The sequence below is a fragment of the Rhineura floridana genome, chromosome 21, assembly GCF_030035675.1.
Source record: "Rhineura floridana isolate rRhiFlo1 chromosome 21, rRhiFlo1.hap2, whole genome shotgun sequence".
Taxonomy (NCBI): domain Eukaryota; kingdom Metazoa; phylum Chordata; class Lepidosauria; order Squamata; family Rhineuridae; genus Rhineura; species Rhineura floridana.
The window spans coordinates 5,443,780-5,459,110 of record NC_084500.1 but is presented as its reverse complement, the minus strand read 5'-3'; the positions used below and the strand labels follow the sequence as shown (position 1 = coordinate 5,459,110).

Here is a 15,331-nt window from a genome sequence, read left to right as displayed (position 1 = left end):
CAGGAGCCCAGGGTGGCAAACAAAAGCACTAAAAACACTTTAAAACTTCATAAAAACAGACTTCAAAATACACCAAAACATCTTTAAAAAATTTTTTTAAGTTTTCAAAACATGCCTGTTTTAAAAAAAGTTTAAAACTTAAAAAAAAAGGTTTAAAAACATTAAAAAGCAATTCCAACACAGACGTAGACTGGGATAAGGTCTCAACTTAAAAGGCTTGCTGAAAGAGGAAGGTCTTCAATAGGCACCAAACAGATAATAGAGATGGCGCCTGTCTAATATTTAAGGGGACTCTATGATACAAAGTGTGCTTTTGGAATGTCTTTTATTGGCTCAGACCGAGAAGATGAAAAAGAATAGGTCAAACCCACAAGGGAAAATCGTTTTACCTGTGTGTAACAAGCCTGCGCTGCTGTCTCTCAAAGTGAAGTATTTCTGTATGTCTATAAGCACCCCTGTAACAAAATGAAAAAATCATCACCACCACAGAGTGTCAGGACAGAGTTCATTTCTTATTTCTGACAAAAGAAGACTCAGAGGAGATATGATAGCCCTCTTCAAGTCCTTGAAAGGTTGTCACACAGAGGAGGGCCAGGATCTCTTCTCGATCATCCCAGAGTGCAGGATACGGAATAATGGGCTCAAGTTACAGGAAGCCAGATTTTGACTTCAACATCAGGAAAAACTTCCTAACTTCTAGAATGGTACGACAATGGAACCAATGACCTACGGAGGTGGTGGGCTCTCCAACACGGAAGGCATTCAAGAGGCAGCTGGACAGCCACTTATAGGGGATGCGTTAAGCTGGATTCCTGCATTGAGAAGGGGGTTGGACTAGAAGGCCTTACAGACCCTTTCCATAAGAACATAAGAACATAAGAAGAGCCTGCTGGATCAGGCCAGTGGCCCATCTAGTCCAGCATCCTGTTCTCACAGTGGCCAACCAGGTGCCTGGGGGAAGCCCGCAAGTAGGACCCGAGTGCAAGAACACTCTTCCCTCCTGAGGCTTCCGGCAACTGGTTTTCAGAAGCATGCTGCCTCTGACTAGGGTGGCACAGCACAGCCATCATGGCTAGTAGCCATTGATAGCCCTGTCCTCCATGAATTTGTCTAATCTTCTTTTAAAGCCATCCAAGCTGGTGGCCATTACTGCATCTTGTGGGAGCAAATTCCATAGTTTAACTATGCGCTGAGTAAAGAAGTACTTCCTTTTGTCTGTCCTGAATCTTCCAACATTCAGCTTCTTTGAATGTCCACGAGTTCTAGTATTATGAGAGAGGGAGAAGAACTTTTCTCTATCCACTTTCTCAATGCCATGCATAATTTTATACACTTCTATCATGTCTCCTCTGACCCGCCTTTTCTCTAAACTAAAAAGCCCCAAATGCTGCAACCTTTCCTCGTAAGGGAGTCGCTCCATCCCCTTGATCATTCTGGTTGCCCTCTTCTGAACCTTTTCCAACTCTAGAATATCCTTTCTGAGATGAGGCGACCAGAACTGTACACAGTATTCCAAATGCGGCCGCACCATAGATTTATACAACGGCATTATGATATCGGCTGTTTTATTTTCAATACCTTTCCTAATTATTGCTAGCATGGAATTTGCCTTTTTCACAGCTGCCGCACACTGGGTCGACATTTTCATCGTACTGTCCACTACAACCCCGAGGTCTCTCTCCTGGTCGGTCACCGCCAGTTCAGACCCCATGAGCGTATATGTGAAATTCAGATTTTTTGCTCCAATATGCATAATTTTACACTTGTTTATATTGAATTGCATTTGCCATTTTTCCGCCCATTCACTCAGTTTGGAGAGGTCTTTTTGGAGCTCTTCGCAATCCCTTTTTGTTTTAACAACCCTGAACAATTTAGTGTCGTCAGCAAACTTGGCCACTTCACTGCTCACTCCTAATTCTAGGTCATTAATGAACAAGTTGAAAAGTACAGGTCCCAATACCGATCCTTGAGGGACTCCACTTTCTACAGCCCTCCATTGGGAGAACTGTCCGTTTATTCCTACTCTCTGCTTTCTGCTTCTTAACCAATTCCTTATCCACAAGAGGACCTCTCCTCTTATTCCATGACTGCTAAGCTTCCTCAGAAGCCTTTGGTGAGGTACCTTGTCAAACGCTTTTTGAAAGTCTAAGTACACTATGTCCACTGGATCACCTTTATCTATATGCTTGTTGACACGCTCAAAGAATTCTAATAGGTTACTGAGACAGGACTTTCCCTTGCAGAAGCCATGCTGGCTCTGCTTCAGCAAGGCTTGTTCTTCTATGTGCTTAGTTAATCTAGCTTTAATAATACTTTCTACCAGTTTTCCAGGGACAGAAGTTAAGCTAACTGGCCTGTAATTTCCGGGATCCCCTCTGGATCCCTTTTTGAAGATTGGCGTTACATTTGCCACTTTCCAGTCCTCAGGCACGGAGGAGGAACCGAGGGACAAGTTACATATTTTAGTTAGCAGATCAGCAATTTCACCTTTGAGTTCTTTGAGAACTCCCGGGTGCATGCCATCCGGGCCCGGTGATTTGTCAGTTTTTATATTGTCCATTAAGCTTAGAACTTCCTCTCTCGTTACCACTATTTGTCTTAGTTCCTCAGAATCCCTTCCTGCAAATGTTAGTTCAGGTTCAGGGATCTGCCCTATATCTTCCACTGTGAAGACAGATGCAAAGAATTCATTTAGCTTCTCTGCAATCTCCTTATCGTTCTTTAGGACACCTTTGACTCCCTTATCATCCAAGGGTCCAATTGTCTCCCTAGATGGTCTCCTGCTTTGAATGTATTTATAGAATTTTTTGTTGTTGGTTTTTATGTTCTTAGCAATGTGCTCCTCAAATTCTTTTTTAGCATCCCTTATTGTCTTCTTGCATTTCTTTTGCCAGAGTTTGTGTTCTTTTTTATTTTCTTCATTTGGACAAGACTTCCATTTTCTGAAGGAAGACTTTTTGCCTCTAAGAGCTTCCTTGACTTTGCTCGTTAACCATGCTGGCATCTTCTTGGCCCTGGCGGTACCTTTTCTGATCTGCGGTATGCACTCCAGTTGAGCTTCTAATATAGTGTTTTTAAACAACTTCCAAGCATTTTCGAGTGATGTGACCCTCTGGACTTTGTTTTTCAGCTTTCTTTTTACCAATCCCCTCATTTTTGTGAAGTTTCCTCTTTTGAAGTCAAATGTGACCGTGTTGGATTTTCTTGGCAATTGGCCAGTTACATGTATGTTTAATTTAATAGCACTGTGGTCACTGCTCCCAATCGGTTCAACAACACTTACATCTCGCACCAGGTCCCGGTCCCCACTGAGGATTAAGTCCAGGGTTGCCGTCCCTCTGGTCGGTTCCATGACCAACTGGTCTAGGGAATAGTCATTTAGAATATCTAGAAACTTTGCTTCTTTGTCATGACTGGAACACATATGCAGCCAGTCTATGTCCGGGTAGTTGAAGTCAAATCTATTATTCAATGATTCTGTGATTCTTCCAAGGTTATTGGCTATCAAACACTTTCTCCAAGTTGCTCAGGAGTGCAAACATGGCCACCCATCTTGCATTTTATTCTCACAATCACCCTTTGAGTCAGGTTAAGCTGGCCTAAGATCACCCAGGGAACTCCATGGCTGACTGGAGATTTGAACCCAGGCCTCTAGTCCATGTCTAACACTCTAGTCCAGCCTTTCCCAACCAGTGTGCCTCCAGATGCTGTTGGACTACAACTCCCATCAGCCTCAGCAAGCATTGCCAATGGTCAGGAAAGATGGGAATTGTGGTCCAACAACATCTGGAGACACACTGGTTGGGAAAGGCTGCTCTAGTCACTACAGATGTCCTTTGCTATGGCTTGAGACAAGTCCAGAAAAGGTTGCACATATGGCATGAAAGAATCCATCCCCTTGGCCTGGGTTGCAGCTGATCTCTGCTTGAGGAGGAGCAGAGGCCTTGTGATGGAGTGCTGCTCTGATCTAGCAGCTGAGGTTAGGCAAAGCTTTGCCTGACCTGAGCTACTAGATCAGAGCAGCGCTCCTTCACAAGACCAATTTTGGCTTGCTTTTGGCTTGACCACTTTTGGCTTGCTTGCAAAGAAGCAAGGATCTTGCCTCACACATATATCATTACAAATTAAGACCATTTTTTCCATAGTACTATTACATTTTCATCGTACATTCATTTACCATCATAATGAATATTAAATAAAAATAATTAAAAAGAGAAGTTATCTGCCTGTTGCTTCACAGAAATATCTAAGAAATCATGACTCATTGTGTCCATGAACTGTATCCTCCAGACTCTGAAAAGAAAAAGTGGCTAACTTGTTGGTAACATGTAAATGCATACCATGCTGGTATTGGGTTCTACTCAAAGTAGACCCACTGAAACTAATAGACCTCCATTAGTCATGTCCATTAATTTCAGTGGGCCTACTCATAGATTCAGTAGTGTCGTGGCAGATTCAACAGGGCAGGATCCTTTCATGATAGTCATGTCACAACCCCTCACAGCCACGCCCCCTTCTAAGATTATATAATAAAATGAGCTTTTGGTCTCTTGCTTTGTTTAGGGATCTTTTAAGTGATGTAGTGGTTAAGGTGTTGGACTGCGACCTGGGAGACCAGGGTTCGAATCCTCACACAGCCACGAAGCTCATTGGGTGACCTTGGGCCAGTCACTGCCTCTCAGCCTCAGAGGGAGACAATGGGAAACCCCCTCTGAATAACGCTTACCATGAAAACCCTATTCGTAGGGTTGCCCATAAGTCAGAATCGACTTGAAGGCAGTCCATTTCATTTTTTAAAAAGTGATGAATGCAACATGAAGGTGTGTCTTTTTTAGGTCCAGGAAAAAGAAGAAAATGAAGATTCTTCTCAGTGGCTAGCACACTCCCCTTTCACACTGATTGGCTCATATAGGGACCCTGCTGGGACCCTGCTCTCAAAAAAGTAAAGGGTCTGCGCTCCCCCTGCGACTCCAAATGACTACACCTGGTCAGAGTATGACTAAGGTTCGATACAGCCCATTCTGTCCAAATCTCCCAATTTTGCTACATAATCAATGAAGCCAGACCACATGGTATAAAGCTTTCACTGTGCAAGGGTAAGAGTCATACCTGTTGCTCTACCCAGGTATATTGAACTGGGTATATTGAACCTGAAGAAGAGAAACACTCTTCAAATCCCTGAAGGGCTGTCAACTACAGGCTTGTTTGCAGATCCGCGTTGACTCTACACATATCTAAGAGTGTACACTTGTGCTGATTTCTACAACTCAACTATTGTGTGCGCAGCTAGGGAATGGGGGAGAAATTGGATCCAGTTCACATTTAAAACTGACGCTATCAAATTCTCATTTTCCAAAGCGATGTGAGAACTGAAGGACAGCCCTCCATCAAAGATTGCAGTTCTCCGAATTTTGCAATGCAGTTCTGCAACCGAACAATGGTTACAAAAATGCATATATTACGGGCGAATGTGCATTAAAAGGAATATACTGGTGAAAATAGCATACAAAAATGACTTATGTTAGGATAAACATTTTGTTGGCAAAAAAAATTAGTACATTAGTCAAAACTGCATACAAAAATGTGTTTATTAGGATAAGTTTGCAGTAAAGCACTGAAGAATTTTCAGCAAGGATTTTTTTTTTAAAATGGCAGATTGCTACATTTATATGCACGCTTTCCCCTAATACAAGCATTTTTTTTAAACATTGCTTGGTGGAAGAACTGTGATACAAAAAACAAGGCTGTTTATGGAGAAGGGCCCCAGGTCAGCGGCAGAGCATCTGCCTTGCATGCAGAAGGTCCCACGTTTTATTGATTGATTTATTATTTGACTTATATCCTGTCGTTGAGCCCCAGCTCTCCCAGGGGGATCAGGGAGGGGAGTCGGCCGAGCCCCAGCCTCCTCAGATAGAGCAGGGGGAGGAATCAGAGGTAGATGAGGCTTTTGAGGACAATGAGGGAGGAGGAGCAGTTGACAGCCTGCCAGTTCCCACAGACAGCTCTCCCACCAAAGCAGACCTCACTCCACCTACAAATGCCCCAACAGAGCTGTTGGGGGACGACCGGGCGGGCGCTCCACCCCGCCTGGCACTTCAAACGCTTTCCCGCCTCTCCTGAGGCACCTATCGAGCCTGTACTGTTAGATGAGCTGGCGGAGGCTCGCCCCCCCTTCACCCCATACGAGACGCCGCAAGAAAGTGGGACTTCGAAGGAGTCAGAGATTGCCGGCGAAGACCTTCCCTACTTAAGGTGGTGCTCCCCTGACCTGGTTGCTGAGTCAACTTTCTTCACACACTGTAGAGTACGCCTAGGTAGCTTAGTTAGGGACTCTAGTGAGTTATCATTGCTAAGTCTATGAAACACATTGCCTGTGATGTTACTCTAATAAAATGGATTAATTCCAGTCTCGCCTCCGTTTCGTGACTCGCACTCTGGGCAGGACACGCACCCTTCCTCCCAGCAGGAGCCCAGGAATTCCATCCCAAATGGCATCTCCAAGGAGGGCTGGAAAGACCCCTTGCCTGAAACCCTGGAGAGCTGCTGCCAGTCAGTGTAGACAACACTGAGCTAGGTGGGCCCATGGCTGCATTTTCCTGTAGGAATCAGACAGACGAGGCTACCCCCTCTGGGAGTGGTTCCCCAAAAAGTCTGTGGGGTCATCTTACCTGGTACAATGAACCAGTCCATATAATTCACCAGGTTAAGGTAGCACAGCACTGCAACGGCCAGGTAAGCTCTTTTGGTTGGAGAGCCCCTGGCTCCCAGGGGCTGTTCATTCAATTCAATGGTTCCATAAGCCTTCAAAGAGAGAGGAGACTGAGGTGGCACTCCTGGGACTGCCATCTGATTCATGCTTCCCAGACAACCCTGCTAACTAAATGACAGGCAGGGGCGCAAACCTGGGAGGGACGTTGGGAGCTTGCCTCTTTGTGCTGTGCCACGATTTGGAACTCCTGCATTATGAGGAACTTTGCTGTGCACTGTCATTTCCTGGGTGGGGGGGGAAAGCCACCCGAAAACCCAGCCACTAAACCTTCAAGCTTCCCCCTCTAACAAGATTGCACGGCTGAAGAAGAAAAAAAAGCAGGTCTTTTCTCCTCCACAGCTGCAGGAAACCACTTGGGGGAAAGAGTTTGGGGTGCTAATTTAAGACGATCTCCACTTTGACAGCAAGCCCACTGCAGGGCGAGGCTGTAACCCTCCGTGCTGGGACTAGGGATGGATTTAGCTCATATGTAAAGGCAAATCTAATTAATTCACATTTTCCAAAACTTAGCCATTCTCCAAAATTTGCACACCTCCAAATTTTGCAGTGAACTCCAGTCAGGTGAGGCATGCAAACATGCATAAACTAGGGTAAAGTGTGCATAACAATGAATATATTAGTGAACATTGTTAGCAGAGGCACTTGAATAAAGCAGACAAGAGAGAAAACCCTGATGGAAGTTTGCTGAACAAAACAGCACACAACTTGAGCAGAAAGAAATAGGGCTTTTGGCTTTGGGGCAAAGCCTTGTACAGAGCAGGAAGTCATCCAACTAAACTTCCCCAAGAAGCATCCCTCTCAACTAGACAGCCTATCACAGCACCTGCTACTTCAGTAAAGATCATGCCATCTTTCCTTGTTGCTATGCAACACCTCCAGCTGGCCCCTCTTGGTTAGTTGACTTACTGGTGGGCCACGGAATTGGCCCTTGAGCTACACACGGAATGATTTCGGCTATTGTGCTTCCAGCAACATAACATGCAAAGCTGCATTGTATGACAGAAAATTGCTTTGTAAAAAGACGTGCTTAATGCAAAATTGCATACAAAGTCGTGGTACAGTAGGAGATATTCACATAATAATGCCGATGAATTTTCATGAGCTTTTTTTTAAAATAGCTAACTCGTGAAAATGTGGATTTGCTCTTCCCTGGCAGGGACAACACACGTTGCACGCAGAAGGTCCCAGCTTCAATCTTAGGGATCTCTAAGTAAAGCTAGGAAAGACTCCACTCAAAATAGACAATACTGCGCTAAATGAACCATAGGGAGAGAGATTTATTTATGCATTTCTTTTATTTTATTTTGACAGTTTAACTACAGTCATCTCTAAGTGGTGTACATGAATTACAATGCAAAGATGTTTTTAAGATGTTTCGTTTTAATATGTTTTAAAAGTTTTTGTTTTTAAGAGGTTCTAAAATGCTTTTAGTGTTTTTGTTCGCTGCCCTAGGCTCCTTCTGGGAGGAAGGGCGGGATATACATTTAATAAACAAACAAACAAATATTTAAAATGTCCCAGGTTCAATCCCTGGCATCAATACCTAGGACGCATTCCTGCTTGAAAGCCTGGAGACTTGCTGTCAGTCAGTGCAGACAATATTGAGCTAGTTGGACGAATGAGCTGACTTTGTCTAAGTCCTTTATTCAGGACTGTGAGAACTAGAAGCTTACTTTATTTTTAGGGGAAGGGCACCTGCTTTGCATGCAAAGGGTCCTGAGTTCAGTCCTCAGCATCTCCACGAGAGGCTGGGAAAGCCTCTGCCAGTCAGAGTAAATACTGAGCTTAATGGAACAGAGAGTGTAGGACGCTGACTGCCAGCGGTGTCACTAGCCGGAGTGCGGGGGGGGGTGCGGACCTCCGGTGCGCGCCCTCCCGGGGGCATGGATGAGGTGGCTGGGCTTGCGAGCGCGCGCGCACTCACTTTAGGCCAGCCGCCCCACCTATACCCCTGGAAGGGCGCGCGCTGGAGGGGCACCCAGCCGCAGAAGGCTTGGGAACGCCGGCGCGCCTCCCTTGCCCCAGCGACGCTGCTCCCGCTCCTGCTCTTGTCCGCCCGCCGGCCCGTCCACCTCCAAGTAGTTGGCGCAGCCTTGCCGGGCAGTGGCGCGGGGCGGGGTGGCTCTGGGTGTCACCCCCCTCATGGTGACACCCGGGTGCGGGCCGCACTGTCCGCACCCCAGTAGGGACGCCCCTGCTGACTGCATACACACCATACATTTAAAGCACATTGAAAACACCGTTGCAGGTGATGAGTGGCGTTTTCGGAAGTATGGTGGCCTTTTGTAACTTATATAACTAGACAGGCACATGATGGACAGTTACCATGATTTTACTTGGCACTCCTGATGGTGCATTTCCAATTAGAAGAATTTCTCCTAGATTTCCCAATGTACCATAAATGCAGTAATGTAATTATAATTCCCCTGCCTTTGGATGAATGATTCAGATGTTGTCTCCTCCAAACCTCTGTAATGTAAGTTTTTGTATTGTGTGTAATGTGAGAAATAAAAATTAATAAATAAATTAAAATCACACACATGGCTTCCCCCCAAAGAATCCTGAGAAAAGTCGCTTGTTAAGGGTCCTGGGAATTGTAGTTTACTCCTCATAGAGCTGCAGTTCCCAGCACCCTTAACAAACGACAGTTCCAAGGATTCTTCGGAGGATGAAATGTGCATTCAGTGCGCTTTAAATGTGTGGTGTGTGTATGCAACCTGTGGTGTGTGAATGCAGAAGGTCCCAGGTTCAGCTCCCATCATCTCCAGTTGAAAGGATCAGGTGATGGAGAAGGGAGACACAGGACAGCTGCAGTCAGTCAGAGTAAACACTGAGCTAGCTGCACCAGTGGTGTGACTTAGTATAAGTCAGCATGCTGTCTTCTGATGTTTTGCATCCTGGACTCAAAACATCCAGTCTGGAATTCCAAATACGTTCATGCAGTGGCGGCGGGTGGCTCCATGTCAGTAAGGCTGTGGAATCCACTCCGGGTTTTAGTCTGAAGTGTCAAGGAGCTGTCCAAGGTTCTGAATGATTGGACAGCTTGTTGAAAGGTCAGGTAAAATCTGGGGCGGATTCCACTGCCCCACTGACATGAAGCCAACAGCCGTCACTGCTTGATGCCATCAAACTGTGTTGGTCCCCAGCGGGATCAGGTGTGGGCAGAGCCAATGTCAGCAACTCCACAACAAATATCATCGCTTCTGTGCTGACCTTTCCCTCTAACTTCCTGTCTGGCATTCTTTTCACTTGGGAAGCAGCAGCAATCCTCCTCTGTTCAGTGCCATTGGCTAACCGCTTTGGTGGTTGGTGTCAGGAAGCTTGCTTCACAGAACTTGTCTCCTGTCCTCTCCTCTCCCCACCTTCCATGAGCAACACTGGAATGATAGTGGGATAAATATATGGTGTGAAGGGGGCCTCAATAACCTGCAGATGGTGAACTAGAAGGAATCCAGGTCTTGGTCAACTGACAGGCCAAAATATGAGGAGAAAGTCTGTCCTCTTATAAAAGCCAGCCTTGCTGGATCAACCCAAAGGTCCATCTAATCTAGCATCGTATTTCACCACAGTAACGAGGAACATGTCTGAGAAACCAGTCAACACCCTTGTCTCTGCCTCCAGTTATGTCTCCAGAAACTGGTATTCAGCAGGCATACTGGGACCACGTTCATATTATACATTTATTCCACTATTATTCCACTTTAAACAGTCAAGGCTTCCCCCAAAGAATCCTGGGAAGTTCAGTTTGTGAAGGGTGCTGAGAGTTGTCAGGATGCCTCTATTCCCCCTCGCAGAGTTACAATTCACAGAGCTCCCCAGGAGGAGGGAACTCACTCTGGAAACTGTAGCTCTGTGAGGGGAACAGGAGTCTCCTCACAGCACCCTTCACAAACTACACTTCCCAGGATTCTTTGGGGAAAGCCATGACTATTTAAAGTGGGATAATAGTGGAATAAAATGTCTGGTGTGAATGTAGCCTAGCTCCAAACATGGAGAAGCAATAATGGCTAGTAGCCAACATGGACAACAAGCAGCCCCTGTCTCTGATAGACTCTCTCTCTCTCTTCCTCCTTCATGAAGTTTGTCTAATCTCTGTTTCAGGCCATCGCAGTCTGTGGTCTTCACCACATCCTGTGGAGTTCTGTCAGTTAACGGTGAGAGAGTTCCTCAGGTTAATTATAGGGAGTCTGAAGAAGTTCCTATTTCAGCCTGTCCGCAATCATTGTTATGTGCCTTCAAGTTGATTACGACTTATAGCAACCCTATGAATCAGAGACTTCCACGTCTGTGGCTTCCTTTATGGAATCAATCCATCTCTTGTTTGGTCTTCCTCTTTTTCTACTCCCTTCTGTTTTTCCCAGCATGATTGTCTTTTCTAGTGAATCATGTCTTCTCACGATGTGTCCAAACTATGATAACCTCAGTTTCATCATTTTAGCTTCTAGTGACAGTCAACTTATAGTCAACTTTGTTGTTGTTATGTACCTTCAAGTCGATTATGACTTCTGGCGTCCCTATGGATCAGTGACCTCCAAGAGCATCTGTCATGAACCATCCTATTCAGATCTTGTAAGTTCAGGTCTGTGGCTTCCTTTATGGAATAAGTCCATCTCTTGTTTGCCCTTCCTCTTTTTCTACTCTCTTCTTTTTCCCAGCATTCTTGTCTTCTCTAGTGAATCCTGTCTTCTCATTATGTGTCCAAAGTATGGTAACCTCAGTTTCATCTTCTAGTGACAGTTCTGGTTTAATTTGTTCTAACACCCAATTATTTGTCTTTTTCACAGTCCATGGTATGCGCAAAGCTCTCTGTGATGCGTCCTTCCCTGGCTCTCCCTGTCAGGTTCCTACCTGCTCGTGGTTACTGCTTGTCTCTAGGCACCACCAGGGACTCCACCAGTCCGGACCGCACTCTCTTATGGTTTACCTATCCGCTCTAACACAGATCTCAACAGATCCCCCTGCTAGGCAACCACCAGTAACGTCCCAATACTAGTATTCCCAGAGACTCTGAATACTGGTATTGTTATTCTCTTCACCGCTGCCACCATTTGTTACAGTTCCCCTTCAGCCTTGGTCATTACCTTACCCTCCCTTCTGGTCTGTGAAACCCCAGCCAAGGATCAGACCTTTGGTAAACCAAATTAAGTATTTATTACAGATAACAAAGCTAACAAGATTAACAATATTTCTTCTCAAGGCACATAAGCATATGGTTTTACTCAATACTAATCCGAACTCCACCTCCCTCCTTTTTCACTCTCTCCTGGCAAACAACTCTCTCAAACCCCACCAAGCAATCCACTCTTTCTCTTCTCCCCCCAGATTCCACAATTTACCACCTCACATTCACCCAGATTTACCTGTCATCCTTTCATTTATACTGTCAGCCATTTTAAACATTCAGCCAATCATCAAGCATTCTATTGCCCATTCACTCCCCCTCCTCTTTCACTACTTACCATGTATACTCTAAACAGCCAGCACTTACCATATATACACTAATATATAGGAACATCACACTCTCCTCCAACACCACATTTCAAATGAGTTGATTTTTCTCTTATCCACTGTTTTTACTGTCCAACTTTCACATCCATAGATAGAGATCGGGAATACCATGGTCTGAATGATCCTGACTTTAGTGTTCAGTGATACATCTTTGCATTTGAGGACCTTTTCTAGTTCTCTCATAGCGGCCCTCCCCAGTCCTAGCCGCCTTCTGATTTCTTGACTTCTTCTGATTTCTTCTCCATTTTGGTTAATGATTGTGCCAAGGTATTGATAATCCTTGACAAGTTCAGTGTCCTCATTGTCAACTTTAAAGTTTCATAAATCTTCTGTTATTATTTTAGCCTTCTTGATGTTCAGCTGTAGTCCTGCTTTTGTGCTTTCCTCTAACTTTCATCAGCATTTGTTTCAAATCATTACTGGTTTCTGCTAGTAGTATGGTATTGTCTGCATATCTTAAATTATTGATATTTCTCCCTCCTCCTTCATCTCCTTCATCACACCTCCTTCATCTTGGTCCAGTCCTGCTTTCCGTATGATATGTTCTGCATATAGATTAAACAAATAGGGTGATATAATACACCCCGTCTCACATCCTTTTCTATTGGGAACCAATCGGTTTCTCCATATTCTGTCCTTACAGTAGCCTCTTGTGCAGAGTATAGGTTACGCATCAGGACAATCAGATGCTGCGGCACCCCCATTTCTTTTAAAGCATTCCATAGCTTTTCATGATGTACACAGTCAAAGGCTTTGCTGTAATCTATAAAGAACAGGGTGATTTTCTTCTGAAATTCCTTGGTCCGTTCCATTACCCAATGTATGTTTGCGATGTGATCTCTGGTGCCTCTTCCACAATCTACTGCTCATCAATTGCACTGGATAACTCCAAATTCTAATATTAATGGGAAAGGGTCTATAAAAACATATAAATTTTAAAATATTAATGTAAGTCTTTCACGCTGCAATCCTATAGACTCTTATCCAGGACTAGTGGTGGGGAAAAATTCAATTCAGTTCACATTTAAAGCCGAATCTATCAAACTCGTGCTTTCTGAAACAATACAAGAACTGAAAAGCAGCCACCCTTTGAAATTCACACTTCTCCAAATTTTGGAATGCAGCTCTCCAAATGCATATAGTAGAGGAAAGTGTGCATAAAATGAATATATGAGTGAAAATAGCATACGAGAAATGGGGAGAACTGAAATCAACAGATCCTTCCATCCCTTCCAGGGAGTAACTTGCACGGAACTCAGTGGAGCTTACTTAAGAGTAGACATGTCCAGTTACCCATAACGGGACATAAATTCTCATTGAACTCAGGGAAAAGAGAGAATTGTTATAAAATCATGTCCAGGTAGTATATGATTCTGGTTGAAAAGAAATAAAAATTATCCACCTGTTTGTTGGAAATGCCAGAAAGAAAGAGGCAACTTCTTCCACATTTGGTGGAAGTGCAAAGTGGCTAAGACAAATTGGAAGAAAATTAAATCTCATGTAGTAAGAATTTTGGGATATGAGATCCCATTTCATCCTATATTATTTTTATTAAATTACTTAGAAAGGTCAGTATGGAAGGATCATATAGAATTGGTTTCTTATATGTTTGCTGCTGCTAGAATACTCTATGCAGTTAAATGGAGAATGGTGATAATTCCCACAATAAAAGAGTGGTATGATAAAATATGGGAGTATGCATTGATGGCAATATTAATTCATCATGTAGGATTTAGAGAATGTAATTATAGAGACAGTGTGTTTTTGGTTAAGTGGCAGTGTTTTTTTGATTATGGTGGTGTAAATGTGATACTTCCAAACAATGCTTATGGTTTTTCTATGTTTTGATTTGTTACATTTAGTTTGTTTATGACTGGGGGGAAAAGAGGAGACATACAGAATTGCACAGTCAGAGTATTAGAGACAGAGCAGGTAATATATGTAGTAAAGATATATCTATATCTATTATTGTAAAAAGAGAGCCAGTGTGGCATAGTGGTCAGAGTGTTGGATTACGACCTGGGAGACCAGGGTTCAAATCCCCACACAGCCACGAAGCTCACTGGTGACCTTGGGCCAGTCACTGCCTCTCAGCCTCAGAGGGAGGCAATGGGAAACCCCCTCTGAATACTGCTTACCGTGAAAACCCTGTTCATAGGGTGGCCATAAGTCGGAATCGACTTGAAGGCAGTCTGTTTATATTTATTGTTGTAAAGAATACACACACAAACTGGCAAGACCTCCCAGCAAAATACCAGTGACTGATGAGCAAAATCCAGTTCACCAGTCATGCTGTCCTAGACTGTTTTGTTCTTTGTTAAACACACATACACAAAACCAAACAAACAGAGGTTAACCATTAGAACGTGCTGAACGTGCTCCATCTGCTGGATCAGGCCAGTGACCATCTAGTCCAGGATCCTGTCCTCACAGTGGCCAACCAGATGCCCCGATGGGAAGCCCACAAGCAGTTCCTGAATGCAAGAGCATTCTCCCCTCCGCAGTTTCCAGCAATTGGTATTCAGAGAGGCACACTGCCTCCAACAGTGTAGGCCAAACATAGCCATTGTGCTATGTTCCAAACTCTGCATTAGTTTCTGAGTCCATAATACAACAGGCCACCAGGTGTCACCAGGTTTTTTGGAAAAACTAGCCACCCATATAATCCTATTATTAAAAAAAAGGTGCAGGCTAAGTATGTATTGTATGTAATTTGAACAGGGTATTGCTTAACTACACTTTCTGGAAAAACACTACATAAAGGGCCCCTCCAGTCTGTGAGTTGTTGGTTTTTTCAGCTATATTCTACAACACAATCCAATATTATTGATCCAATAATAACACATTAGTGTTGCAATAACAGTGCATTAGTGGTGGAACCAATGACCTGGGGGGGGGCCTCTCCAATACTGGAGGCATTCAAGAGGCAGCTGGAGAGCCACCTGTCAGGGATGCTTTAAGTTGGATTCCTGCATTGAGCAGGGGCTGGACTAGATGACCTTACAGGCACCTTCCAACTCTACTATTCTATGATTCTATGGTTTATTTCACTTT

The 15,331-nt window shown here is 44.2% G+C and overlaps 1 protein-coding gene across 2 annotated transcripts in view; it reads right to left on the bottom strand.

Moving 5' to 3' along the window:
* LOC133374177 (protein spinster homolog 3-like) overlaps window positions 1–15,331 on the bottom strand; it is an 88,832-nt gene that overhangs the window by 29,551 nt on the left and 43,950 nt on the right. The window contains exons 1-2 of one of the 2 annotated variants that reach the window (XM_061604760.1): window positions 6,669–6,855; window positions 390–455 (exon numbers count right to left, since the gene is read on the bottom strand). In XM_061604760.1, coding sequence (XP_061460744.1) covers window positions 390–455; window positions 6,669–6,855 — 253 coding nt within the window. Of the gene's footprint in view, window positions 1–389; window positions 456–6,668; window positions 6,856–15,331 lie in introns of those variants that run through there. The other variant, XM_061604759.1, reaches the window with a different exon arrangement.